The 15,546-nt window shown below is 35.5% G+C and overlaps 1 protein-coding gene across 4 annotated transcripts in view; it reads right to left on the reverse strand.

Moving 5' to 3' along the window:
• mtmr4 (myotubularin related protein 4) overlaps positions 1–15,546 on the reverse strand; it is a 205,914-nt gene that overhangs the window by 65,089 nt on the left and 125,279 nt on the right. For all 4 annotated transcript variants that reach the window (XM_028806987.2, XM_028806988.2, XM_051930812.1 and 1 more), the window contains 2 exons: positions 9,901–10,067; positions 4,109–4,205 (listed from right to left, as the gene is read on the reverse strand). In XM_028806987.2, coding sequence (XP_028662820.1) covers positions 4,109–4,205; positions 9,901–10,067 — 264 coding nt within the window. The remainder of the gene's footprint in view (positions 1–4,108; positions 4,206–9,900; positions 10,068–15,546) is intronic.

Here is a 15,546-nt window from a genome sequence, read left to right on the forward strand (position 1 = left end):
AATTAAGGACCTCACTGACTTCCATTCAAGATGTCTGTAAGAAGCAGAGTAAAGAGAAAAGGTGTTAAACATTATCAGGTAGTCCATACACTGAAACCATGGACTGTTTGCTTTCATGTCATCTGGTTGATGGTACCATAGTATGTGGTCCACCATTAATGGGCTCAAGAATGGTTTCTTCCCCTTCTGTTGTCAGAATTCTAAAAAGTATGCCAACCCCTTGGTGAAAGTACTTGAACTTTCTACTTCATCCATCTTCTATACAGACTTGTACACTACATGTACCCTACCTAACACTATACTGAACATAACACATTTATAATCGTTTATGCTAAATGTTTTACTTTCAACCCTTACTGACCGATTTTGTTTTAAGAACATTGGCTGTGAAATGTTATGTCTGCTCTTGTTGTCTACTACACTTTGTTACCAGTGTAATGTTGAGGTAATGTGTTTTGATGTATACTTCATTATCTTTAATGCACCTGACCTCTGAGTAAACATGTTTAATTTGTACTGAACACTTTGGTATAGCTGAAGGAACAAATAAACTTGACTTAATACTACAAAGCTTATAAACTACATTTTCTGGGAAGCTGACAACACCATAAGCCAATAAATTCAAAGTAAACATTTGACCTTGAATGCAAATCTATACTAATAAAAGGCAAAGCCCTCACTGACTCACTCACTGACTGACTGACTGACTCACTCATCACTAATTCTCCAACTTCCCGTGTAGGTGGAAGGCTGAAATTTGGCAGGCTCATTCCTTACAGCTTACTTACAAAAGTTAGGCAGGTTTCATTTCGAAATTCAAAGCGTAATGGTCATAACTGGAACATATTTTTTGTCCATACACTGTAATGGAGGAGGCGGAGTCACGTATCGCGTCATCACGCCTCCTACGTAATCACGTGAACTGAAAACAAGGAAGAGCTTTACAGCACGAGTCACACGCGGGAACGAAGGTAAATGACGTTAATTTTTGACTGTCTTTTAATACTGTGTAAGCATACATATTAACACATGTGCAATTAAACGTGTGCATTTATGGGGTGATTTCTCAGGCTTAAAAGCTCACCTTTTATCAAACGCGGGAACAAAGGTAACTGACGTTGTTCACTGTCTTTTAATACTGTGTAACCATACATATTAACACATGTCCAATTAAACGTGTGCATTTACGCGGTGATTTCTCAGGCTTAAAAGCTCGCCTTTTACTAAAAAGGTAAATGCAAAACTATTTTCAATCATTCTATGATCTGCTTCTCACAACTGAAGGCACCGTGGCTGATGTTACGTCACTTGCTGTCCGACCATAAGCTTTACCTGGTAGGTAGCCGGACACTCACTTCACTCCCTTTCGGGAATCGAACCTCTCAGGTTTTCTTTTGTTCTTAATTAAAATTTAAAACCAATACTTCACCGCTGCTAAGCCCCTCTAGCGCTGACGTCTGAGGTTCGATTACCGTAAGCAACTGCAGTGAGTGTGTAATTACATTCACGGCATTCGTAGTCTGATTCACAATCTGATTGTATGGGTGCTTACTTCCAGGTAACGCTTACAGTTGGCCACCAAGTCAGCTCGAAGTGATCACTCGAGTAAAGGCAGCTTCACAAAAAAACTGATCCTTAACAAACTGTTATTAGTATATTTTCCCTCAATTTAAAAACGTTTTATTTTCTTCTTAATAAAAATTTAAAAGTGGTACTTCGCCGGTGCGAAGCGCGTCGATTTCACCGACTGACACATACAGACATATTCATGAGTGCAGGTACTTCGGAAAGAAAGCACCGCGTAAACCTAAACTTTAAATTAACTTCATAGACCTACAAAAGGTTGCCATTCATTTGAGGCAAGATTGCTTTTCTTCTGTACAACTATACGTTGCATTCTCAAAAGAGTGTGCTTGCACGGCTTCGGATATAGATATATATATATATATATATATGTATGTCTATATATAAATATGTAAGCTTATAAGTACTGCTTTACTTCTCTTTAAGAAAGGAAGATGTAATGATACTTGATTTAAACGATTCCATGTCTTCCTGGGTTTGCGTAGCTTATTGTCTAAAAAGGAGAAACCCTCATTTATAAAACTTTGCTGCAGATGACTTAGCTTATTGTCAATATCTTTACACGTTTTTTTAACACTTATTGACTGAAACGTGCTTTCACGAAAAAATTTACGGCTTTGCTACAGGATACACCCTCCACAAGTTAAGCAAGTAAAAATAAAATATATATTTCTGTTTTATTTAAACCTTTTAAGTTCGTATGCATAGCCCCATTTGGCTGTTTAATTTTTTTTTTTTCTTTCTTCAGTAATATTTAATCTCCTTAAAGAAAAAGAACATATCCATTTTACTTTTTTTCTATCTCTGTAGTAATATTTTAGTGTAAAACAATAACCAGTATTTAAAGTTTTTATGTTACTTTATACATTTATTTTACACAATGTTGAAAAATTAATAAAAAAGCTACATATTTTGGCAGCTGCTGCTTTCATTTTCAATAAAATGAAAAAAGCTCTCCAAGAGAAAACGTCAATAAAGAAACAGTTTGCACTATCTAAAAATCAGAAACCCTCATTTATAAAAGTTTGCTGCAGATGACTTAACTGAAAATAAATGAATAGTTCCTATGTGTATAATACATATTTATCTATTTTACTTATGCCTTTATTCCACCAACTTACAACATCTGAGGTACAATTTGTTACATTACTTTTGTTTTTTGCACAACATGCAGGTGAAGTGACTTCCTCAGGGTCACACAGTGGTGTCAGTACCAGGATTTGAACTGACAAGCTCCGGGTTTGCTGAAATATTACTGAAGAAAGAAAAAAAACGAAAACGGGCAAATGGGGCTATGCATACAAATGTCCATCCGTCCATTATCCAACCTGCTATATCCTAAATACAGGAGCCACTAAGTACATATGTATATATACAGTATATATATATATATATATGTGAATGTATGTATGTATATATATATATATATATATATATATATATATATATATATATATATATATATATATATATATATATGTAGATATGTGTATATGTAGATATGTATATAAGTATATATGTTTATGTATATATATGTTTACATAACCTCTTTAACACACTACTTCTCCGCTGCGAAGCGCGGGTATTTTGCTAGTGATTTAATATATTGCCAGGAGATACTGATGCATGTGTCACATTTTTTCCACAGCAGTACAATTCCACATTCTTCAGCTTACTGTTTCATTAGCCAACAGTCTCTATTACAGCTTTGTGCTACATAACAAAGCTGTGTGGATGAAAATCCAAATAACCACTGTTTGGATATATACTGGAGAAGAGCATACTGCTCAAATAATTATAAAGACAAGCAACTTCTAAAGCTGAACATTTATCACTTTGAATTTGATGTCAAACATGACACTATAAAGGGAAAAAAGTAAAAGCTAGTCGCAAAATTGAAAAAGGCTAGAGTTATAAATGTTTTGAGCTGTGTGGCACACCTGATGAAGGTTACAAAGCTGAAACATTCTAAGTTTTACTTTTTTCCATTTCCAGATGAATGCTGATGCAGCCCTTTACTAGCTACACTGAACATAAAATTATGCGACTATATACAAAAAAAATCAACAGACTGAGCACTGGCAAATTACCATAGCGAAAGAATAAATTTGTATTGAAATTTCACTCTAGATATCTTAGGGTCAAGTTTTGTTTTAAAATATGGTATATATGAGGCTATGTCAATGAATATCGACAAAACAAGACTGACAAATACTAGTAGTAGTGATGGTGGTGGTATTGTCAACCAATATGCAACATGCCATCACTGTCATGATAAACAAGAATGTATTAAAATACATAAGTTAAATGTTATTATTTAGTGATAAAAGTATTACAATGGATATACATAATAGGATGATAATGTACACTCATAGTGTAACCAAGCCTACAAATCACAAGAAAACCAGTAGCTTTTAAGTCATTAAATTGTGGCAAAAGTTAAAATTAGTAAAAGTTACGGCTTGTCAGGCTTTGTTTTCAAATATATGGCATCATCAAAGTCTATCATGCAGAAATTACTTACTTGTAATTGTTATTAATATCAGACACCCTCCAAGCATTCTGCAGGTCAAATCCCATTCTTATAAGCTCCATTTCAAAACGATGTCGCACATGATCTCCTAGATAGATTAAAGGAAATAAGCAAATAATTTTTAAATAAAGTTAAACGAAAAAGTACATAAATCTTGCTATTGTTTTCACCTAAATTGCAAAAAAGAAAATAGAAAAAAAAAACACCACACTTTTTCTACATACAACTTCATGGAGTTAATGCTGTAATGTAAAACCTCCAGGAAACTGGAATCCAGTGCCCATTTGGAGTATGCATTATCTCCCCAAATCCGTCAATGATTTTCCTGATAAAGTATGAACAAGTGTAGGGGCGCGTGTGAGAATACTCTGATCACCTAGCCTCCAGTTCAGGGTTGGTTACTCCCTTTTACTTGAAATTGCTGAGATTAGAATACTTTCATTCCTGAATCGAACAAAGTTGGTATACAAAATGGAAGAATGGATATTACATGCAACCCCTTAAGGCTTTCAAAACATTCCAGTTGGTATTAAAGAGAAAAATAGTTTCCAGTGACTTATTTGATGAACTGAAATTTTATGAAAAGTAAAGAATGGAAGTGCTAATTGAGTTTTCAAAATAAGTTACATTGGTGACGGTATGAAAGGGGAAGAGGAAGTGTTTGTACAGGCAGTTAAGTGTGCCAGATAATGAAAATAATAAATCTGTTCATCATCAAGTAACTCATCAGTCTACTAGTAATTTTCAAACTTGTGAACTCCCCACAATCTACACTTGTTCATTCTCTGCAAACCTTGATCCTACCAACCCAACTTTAACACAAATGGATCTAAAGCACTTCAATATTTTGATCTCCCTCTCTCTAGTTCCCAAACCCTGTTTCTGGATGACTATAGCTATGTTGGCTAATTTCTACCATAGCCAACTTATAACTCACTTCCACTCCTCCTTCTCTTTATTTGTTGTCTTTAACACAAATTAATATTTCTAAATGAACTATGCAAAACTAGCTACTTTATTCCAACTTGCACATGATTTGTCACAACATGAGCGTACTTGGTGGTACTGATGAAAGGCGCAATTGCAAAGCTCAGGGTCCACAGTGTAACAGCATGAAGTGCAAATAATAAATTAAAAATAGAATTAAAATTAAAACAAAAACAAGACAAGACATTGTGCAAAGACAAGAGAAAGAAGTAGCAGCAATATTGACATGTAGTAAGCAATATGAACATTGATGGAATGTATGGTATTTGCAATCTAGATACATAAATATAGTCAACAGATATGTAATATAATAAATACATAATAAATAATAGATATAGATAATACAGAAATTATCAGTGTACGATAATAGTTGTTTAAGACATGTGTAAACAATGACAGGTCAGAATGTTTCACAGCAGAAGGATATCAAGAGTGTCAAAATACTTAATGTCAGTATGAGATTTTCAGTTCTTTTCTATACGCCCACTAGTCTTTGCAGGAAAGTGTTTTTAGAGGTGGTTGAGGCAGTGTGGAAGATCCTGGGGCCAGCATGGTGTTAAGGAGTCTGACAGCTTGGGGATAAAAACTATCCTGCAGCCTGGAAGATCTCGCTTTGATGCTGCAGTGTGAAAAGTCCATGTGAGGGGTGTAAGGGGTCCTGCACAATGCTTCAGGCCTTGCAGACACTGCGTTTGTAAAAGATGTCCTGTAGTGAAGGGAGAGGCACCCCAATAATGTTCTCTGCTGTCTTCACTATCCTTTGCAGGCGCTTGCAGTTGGATATGTTGCAGTTGCCATACCAGACAGTGATGCAGCTGGTCAGAACACTCAATGGTGCCTCTGTAATTGCTAAGAGACAAAAGAGGATTAAGTGGCACACATGGCCTCTTCCTTTCTGACTAGGGCTTCTGGCAGATCCCCACTAAATGAGCACCCCTGTCACTCCTGCCGTCTCAAAAGACTTTTGTTACTACAGTTTAAGCATTGATCTCCTTCGTAAATGGGTCATTTGCTCACTATCTGCCCCAGACAAAAACTGAATATAAACTTTTTTGTTCATCATAAAATTAGCTTTCAGAAAAAACAATTTTTGATACAATCGTTCATTCAGGAGTTATTGAGTAGCAAATTCAAAATCTTGTTCTTTTTCAACACGATTAAATATTTAAAAATTCTCAAAAATTCTTGCAGTCAACATAAACATCTGAAACTGGTGTGACTGTGTTACACAATTGTCTCCAATTCTTTACAAGTAAAGATCACGTCAATATGTTATATTCTGGAGACATAGAGGTTAAAATGCACAAAGGTCAAGTGAAAAAGACACTTTACTTTCATATAGAAAATCACAATTTATTAGCCTACATACAAAATTTAGACTAAAGTGGAAAAAATTAAGAGTTTTAAAAAAGTAAAACTGGTGGTTTTTGCATGATGCACGAGCAGGCAGAGAGACAGATATTATTTATTTTATATATACATTGTATAACTATAAGAATAAGATAGACTTCAAATAAAGTGCCATTCCTTCTGAGTAATTTTAAAATACGACACTATTAACCTATTGCTGTCATCTAGCACAGGGGTAGGCAACGTCGGTCCTGGAGTGCCACAGTATGTGCAGGTTTTTGTTCCAACCCAGTTCCTTAACGAGAACTCAATTATTGCTGATGAAGCACATATTGCTTAAGTGACATTTTAATGCTTCATTTTAGTGGTCTCGCTTGTTAAGGTTCTCCAACCTTAATTGCTTATTTCAATCTTAAACTGCTGCATTCAGTGTTTTAATTGCTCCTTATTAGCAATAAGATGTTAAACAGGGGTAGGCAATGTCGGTCCTGGTGAGCCGCAGTGGCTACAGGTTTTCATTCCAACCCAATTGCTTAATTAGAAACCAATCATTGCCAATCTCAGACCTTATTTAATTTTATGGCATGTTAGTCTGTGCAATGTAAGGCTTTTATATCGTAGATTTTTTTCCTTTCCAAGGATATCATCCAAATGATTTGAAGCCTAAAACAGATCATTTTCAGTCTGTCACATTTTTCTATTAAGTGTTTTATTAAATCAAACCGTGCATGATGAACATACAGAGATGTAATTGGAAAAAAGCTAGCTGGAGAACTGCTGGCTGCTTTGTCTTTTACATCTTATTGCTAATAAGGAGCAATTAAAACACTGAATGCAGCAGTTTAAAATTGAAATAAGCAATTAAGGTTGGAGAACCTTAACAAGCGAGACCACTAAAATGAAGCATTAAAATGTCACTTAAGCAATATGTGCTTCATCAGCAATAATTGAGTTCTCGTTAAGGAACTGGGTTGGAACAAAAACCTGCACATACTGTGGCACTCCAGGACCGACGTTGCCTACCCCTGATCTAGCAGATATGTAGTGCTATTAATTTAGTATTATTTCAGGAGATAACAGCACCTTTTTGTCACGTTTTCGTTTTTTTTTTTTAAATAATTTTTCTACTAGATGATTAAACATAGACAATCTAAAATTTTATTAGTCTATATTTAAAGTTAAATTACCAGAAAAAAATGCTAACTTCTGTAGAAATAGGTTTATGGTGATTTTTGTACGATACTCTTAATAGATAGATATTATATTAACCAGCCCGTTAAAATAAACAGCATAAAATAAAATAAAAAAAAAATTTTTTTTAATCCTGAGTTCTTCTTTATATTATATGTATGCACTTCCTTCTTTCCTGGAAGGTGAGAGGGCTCCTACGCTCTGAGTGATTTCCATTTACATATTCCTTTATGAATTTTCCACGGTGTCTTCTTCTTTCTACCTGGCGGCTCCCCTGCTTCTCCCATCGGGCTTCGCAACAGGGGAGTCGCCCTACCTGCAGGTGCAGCTGCCTTCCAAACTGGCCCGGTAGCCCTCCGATCCCTGGCTATGTCGGTCTCCATCCAGACCGAGACTTGGGTTCTTTCCCCAGCAGCCAGGGTGCTCACGCTGGGGCTAAACCAGCCAGCCAAACACTCATCAGCAGGGGTTCACCTCCCAGCTGCCTGCCTGTGCTCCATCGAATCTGCTCTCGCTTGATCTCCTGCACCGGCTTTCCTCTATCTGCTTCCTTCTCCATTAACCTCCCGTTCTTTCCTGTTCTCCCCCTAGCTGCCTTGCGCTTCTATTTATCATGGGGACGTGGATCAAATGTGGCAATTAGCAGTTCCCGGGAACAATTACGGATGAAGATGACTCCTCACCTGTGCACTTAAGCTAGGATCGCCCGCATTACGAATTCCCCGGGAACCGATTGGCCACACATACTCGCTAAGCCGTGAGTGCGGCGATTATTTAAAAAGTAGCCTTTTTGACTTGAGCTGTGGACCCGCTACTCCACACTGTCCAGTCGTTGTACAAGAAAAAAACCTGTGTGCGAAATCGTGGATGAAGCCTTGTGGAATATGGTTTCTTCAGGAATGTCGAAGAGGTAAAGTACATACCTTAGAAATATTGTTCTACATGAAAATAGGTATGCATCGGATTAACCGGCCAAAAATCCAGTCCCGAGGGATTGTACTGTGTGTGTATATTATATATATATATATATATATATATATATATATATATATACACACACACACACACACACACACACACACACACACACACACACACACACACACAGAGGGTGGGCCATAAGTTTCCATACATATGGTTTTTAACATTTTATTTTTTATATTTCAGATATCCTAAAAAATGCACTTGAATAAAGAGCAACAAACTGAAATCATGGTGTATCAGGAAAAGATACGAAACATAAATCATCTTAGGGAACGTATCACCAATGCCATTACAAGCATAACACCAGCTGTGCTAATACGTGTTCATCAGCAGTGGCGGACACGTATTGAAATGTGTTTTCAAAACAATGGCAGTCATGTAGAGCATATTATATAAATAAAAATGGTTTTTCATAAAAAAAAAAAAAAAAATGTTGATTTTCCTATGTATGGAAACTGATGGCCCACCCTGTGTGTGTGTGTGTGTGTGTATATATATATATATATATATATATATATATATATATATATATAATTATGCTTTCATATTCGTTATTTTTCACATAACTAGGTAACAAATCTTTAATGATAGTGATTTGTTTCTTTGGTCAATTCTGTCATCTTTGTTGGAAGGACACAAATGAGTTTATTTATCTAACACTTCTAGGAAACCGCCCTAATGATTCAACACAAAAATTATAACCTGTAGTTTAGGTCACAAAAAAGTAACTCTTTGGAGAGTGGGATGATATGCAAAACATTCAAAGATGCACTCACTTTAAAGATGCCACTCAATCTGACAGATTATGTTTGTACTGTAGCTGGAAACCAAGAGTTCCTGGAGCAAGTCAACAAAAAAATGCCATGTAGAAAGTACCTCAGTCCAGACTCGCACTGATATTAAATAGTGACACATCTACATGCATCTTGAACTTTTTACTTACCAATATTAGCAAGCTTCTAAAACAAAACAGTCTATTGTCAAATAAACCCATGATAATGAAATAGTGATTCCATTATGCTAAAAACCATTCACCCATTAACTGTAAAACTCATTTAATCCTTTCACAATTTGTGGTATACATGATTTATGTAAAACACTATGAAGATTTGAAATAAGGAACTAATAGTTATACCACTCCTAGTTTCTTTTTGGCTTCACTGTACATTTAGAAATAAAAGACTTTCTCAATTACAAAGCAGAAATTTCATATTTTAGGTAATGACCTCCTCCTCAACAAATACACATTAAAATGGAATAATAGCACTTGCCTGGGCGACAAAGATGGACATGTTGATCTTCATCATCAGCACAGACACCAAGACACCAAGCATGGTAAGCAAAGGCAAAGAGGTCTTCTATTCTTGCTGGATAAAGAGTAGCTCGATTCAGCTTCTTAAGCCACTCCTGGCACTGCTTAAATGTAGGAAAATGGCACCTGAATAAAACAAGTAACTAATTATGAACTGCACATATCTAGCAATATAGCAGTTGAATGGAATTTGATTTGTTGAAGCTCACATAAATAAACCATTAATAGAAATATGCAGTATACAGATAACAATCATTTACAGCAGTCAACACCCAACAAAACTGACCAGTAAAAGCTCTATGCTAGTGCATGTGATGGCTTGTGAGTAAGCACCATTATAAACGCCTAGTAGTCTTAGGACTGACAGGCCTAATCTATTTACAGTTTTGTATATCACTCTTTAATAAAAGAGTGAACTTTTCATAAAATATGTTTATAAATCAGCTTTTAAAATGTTACATTTGATGAAGTAACAATTTAGCATTGAGTAGTACACATTATACATACAAATCAAAATGCTAATATTTAAGCACCCTTTTTTCAGAATATGCATCATATATAAAAAAAGACATGCTATTAACAATGATATGCTTACAGCTTATTCATCACATGTCAACATCCACCATCACTTTTAGGTACATTTTTTTTTTCAACATGCAACTGCAATCCAGGATCATGATTAAGGAGTGTAACTACCTTAGCGCAAAACTTGTCTTTCTTACCTTAAATAACTACCTTACTAGGGATGCTCCGAATGACTGGGTGCTGATCCAATGTCAGCCTATTTTCAGTTAAAAGAAACTTAATCGGTGATTGATATACTGACCAATGACAAAATCTGATCTTTTCAGTCGCTGCTTTTCTAAGATTTATGGTAATTTAGTTGCAGCGCTCCTTAACACAAGGTATTACAATATTTTAGCCAGGCGCATTTCTAAATTTTTTTTTTGCAGCAAACTTCCTGTAGTATAAACAAAGATCAGTCAAGGCTTGTTTTATCAGAGAGCTTAACCTTTACATTAAAGAAAGTGCAGTAATAAATGAATTAAGACATCCAGAAACGGCAAGAAAAACTACTTTAATGAATGAATTATTTTGTCCTTTAAATTAAACCAGACACCATTTCAGTTTAGACAGCAAGATTGTTTCAAGTGCAGCATCTTACATTTTTAATTGGAAAAAGAAGAGATTAAATAGAATTTGAAATTGCTGCTTAGTAAACAACTGGCATGTTAGCTTAACAGCAAAATGTATCTTTTACTTATAAACCTGTTAAGCATGTTAGTCTTATGTCTTCTTGATAAACAATTTATGAACATTTTATACATTGCAGTGTTTTTAAAGTTTTTTACTGTGTTTATTTATTTCTGTTTGTCATACAGTATATATTTTGGTTAAGAAAAAAGTACTACATAGTTAATAAGGTAATCAATATTGTACAATACACCTCAAGAATTACAAAGTATAGCTGATACTCTGGGGGGGGGGGGGGGGGGAAATACCTTTATAAATATAATATTTTCACAGCAAAAAAAAACAAAAAACTGGAGTGTAATTAATGATGAAAACCTACTAAAACCTATAAGTACATTCACATTTATATTTAAGCAGCGTTTAATTGCAAATATAAATTCATTGATAGTGAGTATATATATTATTTTTTTGTTGGAAAAATTGTGAAAACTACTTTTTAGTTAATTAAGCTTTGCTTCAGGCAGGAACATCACAGACAAAATATGACATCTTGTAATTATAAACAGGATTTTATTTTCTTTTATGGCATATATATGATGGATACATATTTTTGTATAAATTTTATTAGTTAATGTATTTTACAGAAACTATTTCTTTTAGTATTTTTATGGTCACAGAACAATAAGCGTACAGAATTTCATTTTGTTACTAAAAAATAAACAGCTAACACCTGTGGTCTAAAATTACAAAAATACCAAAGGTCACACTTTAATACAGATCATAAGGCTTCTATGCATCTGGTTATGCAGGAGCTTAGTGCAAATTTTTTTTTTACAAAAAAACTGAATCAGTTGATCAAGTAACATGAAATCGATGATTGTCATCGGCCTTAAAAAAACCTGATTGGAGCATCCCTATACCTTACCTAGAAAAAATCGCTGTTCCTTAACTCAAAAATCTCAGAACTTATTTGTCAAAACCTAGCAGCATAAATTAAATACCGAATATTTATTTTAGTGACGAGACAGAAAAATCATATCAGCCTTAGATTTGTGATTTTAATGAACTCCAATATCCTACTAATGTCAATAATGAAGTTTACCGCAGGTATTTTAAAGTTGTATCAAAGAAAACTATTTAAATATTTTTTTCCTGGTCTCTCTCTCACACACACACACACACACACATTAAGTACTACACAAATCATGCATCATTTTAGTTCATCAGTTAACACTAGCATGATACATAAAGATTAACACAATAACTCATTTACAACAACATTTTCTACAGAAACAGGATATGTAGCACAAGTGATAAGTCATACAAAAAAATCATTGGAGATTAGTTATTATACCATAAATGCCGTATTTGAACAATATAAATCTCTCTCCATCAATACATCACAAATTAATCAATAAATCTGTGATAACTTGACAAAAGCCTTAAAAGTAGCAGTGTACAACTATACTAATGCATTCTTTTTAACATTAATCACTTTGTTATTGTTCTTACTGCCATTCATTTATTCATTCATTTTCAGAACACACTTATTCCAGTTCTGAGTCATGTGGAAAAAGAGCCCATCAAAATACAAGCTAGTCTTGCACAAGAAACTGGTGCATAATGGGATCATGGGTCCATGCGGTGCTTAAAGGGTTTTAGTACAACAGATCAGTTCTTTGTGTTGTTTCAGCTATGACAAAGAGTTAATGGGATCTCTTAATTACTCATTTAATATCACAACTTTCACAATAGCATCACCATGCTAACTGTGCATATGGCTGACATATAGATCTTTGTTTATATTAAAAATCTTAAAAAAATGTTTTCATTCAGGCAGTCTAATACAAAAAATTCTGAGCTGGTTAGTGATATATAAGCTAAGTGAGTTGGCTTTTGCAATCATAATATAAACATATAGCAGATTTCCAGATTACATAGAAATGTGTTGCACAAATAAAAACATTAACTATAAAATAGTTTTAATACATTTAACACTGCTCATCTACTCCCTCTGATCTTTTAAACTGAACAACAGAAAGTGACGTCACTTGGTGTACTTGTTTTATGCAATATGGACTACAACACTAGTTTACACAAAAATGGATGAAAAATCTGATTAATCAATCAGCCATAATGAAAACAAGAGAACACAAATGCAATACAGATGGAAACATGAACTCCCAAACAGAAGTACATTTCACAGACTTTTCAACAGGCAGATGAGACTCTATACAGTATTTCACTGCTCTTTCTTTAGTAACCAAGCAATACCAGGTTTTTCAGGAAGTAAAGCTGGCTTTCTGTAAGTTCCTTAATGGAATTTAAAAGTCACATCACATGTTTGTACGGTAATATGAATACCCAGAGCAGGAAGCATATAGGGAAAGAGTAGTGTTTCTAAAATCATTTGTTGTCACCTGTCCACTGCGGACTTAAGTCTACTTTTGAAGACTGAAACATAAAGCCAATAATATCGGTTGCAACCCAGCCTATAGAATGTTTTCAAACTGCTTTCCTTTTACATATGCCTAATGAAAATCAAGACCAGGGGCCTCATATGTACAATGCCATGCAGTGAATTCACACTAAAACATGGCGTACGGACAAAAATGGAAATATGCATATGCACAATAAAATCTGAATGTAAAAAACTGCATACACCAAGTTCCATGCGCTTCCCCTCTATAAATCCCAATGAACATTTAAATTTGACGCATGTGTACGCACCCATTGCCCCCCTAACTCCTCCCAGAATTATACATAGCCCCTCAACATCAATGGTTTGTTAAAAGACCATGGCAAAATCATGTGGAGGAAGGGGAAAAAATGCAAAATGGAGGGCCTGCTAATTGAAGCGGAGGCAAGGTAAAATATACTATTCGGTGTTGTAAGCAGTGTCACAAGCAATAAAGGGAAAATGGAGTGGCATAGTATTGTGAAGGCACTCAAAAGCTCAGGTTCAGGAAGTTGCACAGTACCCAAAATACAAAAAGAAGTGGTCAGATATTAAAGTCAGTCATTGTGAAAAGACGAGTCGCAGCCCATCTTCTGAATGTCAACACCACTGGAGAAGGTAATGAAATTCTGGGGCTCACACTGTGTCAGCAGCAAGTTGCTACAATAATTGACGAGACGCTTATAACCCATACTTGTCTAAATAATGTGCATCTTTAATAAGACAAACAAGCAGGCAGCAGAGGCGGAATTAATGTTTATTCTGTTCCAGACATTATTACAAAAGCCGATCCCCATGCCGGGGATGTGACTCCAGGCAATGATGATGATGATGGTCCTGCTGCCGTGCTGAGCAAACACTCCTGCCTCGGGAACCGCTAGGCGACCATCTGGCCATGTGCTATCAGATGCTGTTCTACAATCACAAAATGCATTAGTGGATGCTGTAAGAGATGTAGCCAATGAACTATGGAATATAAAGTCAGTACTATATAATATTAACCAGAAATTAAATGAATAGTTTTAAAAAAAAAAATGCTGCATCGGCTTACCCGTGTTTAAAGTTTGCTAATTACATTCAATCGAAGATGTAATATTGTCCAATTTGGCTGATCAGTTGGATGATCAGGATCAGGCTCATCATACTGCATCTCCTCAGGCATGGGTAAAGCCATAGTTTTGTGCCACATTATTCAGCATGCTATGTGCTTGCACAATGTAGCACACTTTCTATGGACTATAGAGCAGCACTCTGTCAGTCTTATCCAGGCAGTGCCAATGGCCCTTAAGTTGCCCTACAGTATATTCTACCACAGCCCGAGCCCAGAGTGGAGGTCATTATAACGTCGCTCTTTTTCAGACAGTGTGTTCAGAGGGTACCCGCTGTCACCTAAGCAATCATGTTGTATGGTTACATACTACAAATAACAATTTTGACCAAAAGGATATTAAATGTCTTATCTTACCAAGAAGCCAGAGGGTTGACAGAACTTGCAAAGGAACAGGTAGAGCACAATTCTTCAAAGTCTGCCTTTGTAAAGCTGGTGCCAGTTCAGCACTCAGCTCCAAGAGGATAGCTCTTGAAAATCTGAATCAACTTAGAGGCCAGTCATCATCATGTGCCAAGAAATCAGTTATGATCTCCAAATATGCACTCTCTTTTGATCCTTCCATTTGCAATGTCTTCTAACAACACTAAAACAGCCATGGTGTGCACCGTTATATTTTGACAGATTGATTACAATCAAGTGTCTTCAATTTGTAAATAATATGCAATTATTTTCGGTGTATATGATGAAGCTGGCATCATGGATGCAAATCTGAAAAAGAAAGGGAAACCACACAGAGACAGGTAGCACTGCTTTGATGCTGGGTGCCAGCAGTTTGCAGAACTGAGTAGAAATGTGCATACAGATGGTTGTGGTATAGTGTGTCCACAGTTCAGAAATATGTG

This window comes from Erpetoichthys calabaricus, chromosome 8 (assembly GCF_900747795.2).
Source record: "Erpetoichthys calabaricus chromosome 8, fErpCal1.3, whole genome shotgun sequence".
NCBI lineage: Eukaryota > Metazoa > Chordata > Cladistia > Polypteriformes > Polypteridae > Erpetoichthys > Erpetoichthys calabaricus.